Source organism: Psammomys obesus, unplaced genomic scaffold (genome assembly GCF_907164565.1).
Source record: "Psammomys obesus unplaced genomic scaffold, mPsaObe1.curated_primary_1811, whole genome shotgun sequence".
Lineage (NCBI taxonomy): Eukaryota > Metazoa > Chordata > Mammalia > Rodentia > Muridae > Psammomys > Psammomys obesus.
In genome coordinates, this window is record NW_026589929.1 from 5,054 (window position 1) to 6,718 (window position 1,665).

General features: G+C 50.7%; 1 protein-coding gene across 1 annotated transcript; it reads left to right on the plus strand.

Moving 5' to 3' along the window:
• The first annotated feature begins 298 nt into the window (after positions 1-298).
• LOC129675499 (olfactory receptor 6B3) lies at positions 299-1,225 on the plus strand. Its single transcript, XM_055605482.1, has one exon. It carries the CDS (start codon positions 299-301, stop codon positions 1,223-1,225), a length of 927 nt encoding a protein of 308 aa, XP_055461457.1.
• The last annotated feature ends 440 nt before the right edge of the window (positions 1,226-1,665 follow it).

Genomic DNA, 1,665 nt, shown 5'->3' on the forward strand with positions numbered 1-1,665 from the left:
CATAGGAGACATGGATCCCTCTATACCTCACACTCCAGGGTGGGGCCTTACATCCTGAACACCTATCCTCAGCACTTCCTTTCCTCTAATATCCATCTTCATTACACACTGAAACACAAGTGCACAGGTCTTCCAGGTTTAAGACCTGGCAGGAAAATGAATTCCTTTCCCTGTTACTCATGGCAACCAGGTGTGCTCTCTGTCTTCCAGCTGAGGTTACTGCCTGACTCCCTGTTCTCCCCTCAACTGATGCTTGGCACTTCCTATTGGCCTGTTGATCTTTCGAAGGTACAGAGGGATGAGGGGGGAGAACATCACCAAGGTCAGCATGTTCATCCTGCTGGGCTTCCCCACAGCCCCCAGGCTGCAGTACCTGCTCTTCCTCCTCTTCCTGCTCGCCTACCTCTTTGTGCTGGTGGAGAACCTGGCCATCATCCTCACTGTCTGGAGCAGTGCCTCCCTCCACAGGCCCATGTACTACTTCCTGGGCTCCCTGTCTTTCCTAGAGATCTGGTATGTTTCAGACATCATCCCTAAGATGCTGGATGGCTTCCTCCTGCAGAGGAAACACATCTCTTTCATTGGATGCATGACTCAGCTCTACTTCTTCATCTCCCTGGTGTGTACAGAGTGTGTACTTCTGGCTTCCATGGCCTATGACCGCTATGTGGCCATCTGCCACCCTCTGCGCTACCAAGTCATCATGACCACAGGGCTGTGTGTCCAGCTCGTGGCCTTCTCTTTTGCAAGTGCCTTCACAGTCTCTGTGATCAAGGTCTACTTTATCTCCAGTGCCACCTTCTGTGGCTCCAATGTCTTGAACCACTTCTTCTGTGACATCTCCCCCATCCTCAAGCTGGCCTGCACTGACTTCTCTACAGCAGAGCTGGTGGACTTCATCCTGGCCTTCATCATTCTGGTGTTCCCTCTCCTGGCCACCGTTCTCTCCTATGGCCACATCACCCTGGCTGTGCTGAACATTCCATCATCCACAGGCCGGTGGAGGGCCTTCTCCACCTGTGCCTCCCACCTCACTGTGGTCACCATCTTCTACACAGCTTTGCTTTTCATGTATGTACGGCCCCAGGCCATCGATACCCGGAGCTCCAACAAGCTCATCTCCGTTCTGTATACAGTTCTCACACCAATCTTGAACCCCTTGATCTACTGCCTGAGGAACAAAGAGTTTAAAGATGCCTTAAGAAAGGCCTTGGGCTTGAGTTAAGCTCCATTGTAGGAGGGAGGGCACCTTCTGATAGCAGAGCATTTCCTGAGCATGTTTCCTTGGTGATGAGGCTATGGGAACACTTGCCATTGCTGTAGTGCTGAAAATATTTAGAGCATCACTTTTTCCTCTGTGGCATGGACATCGTGGGCACTGTTTGCGCAGTGATTCCGTTCTATCCACTTTTCTATATGAACAGAGCAGGACTTGGTAAAATTGAATGCATTTTCCACCCCTTTAAACAGTAAGCCCTGTTGGGCCAGGCAGGTGAGGTCTATAGTATCAGTAGGTCTCATTATGTGGATGTGTGAAAATACTAAAACTCGGCAGAACAAGCCCCAGGAACCCCCAAAGCACAGTGTATCTGGGAACTGTGGGAGTCCATAGGCTTGTTTTAGCTCACAGGGTATGCTCTGTGCTGTTTCTGGGAACAGCTTTAG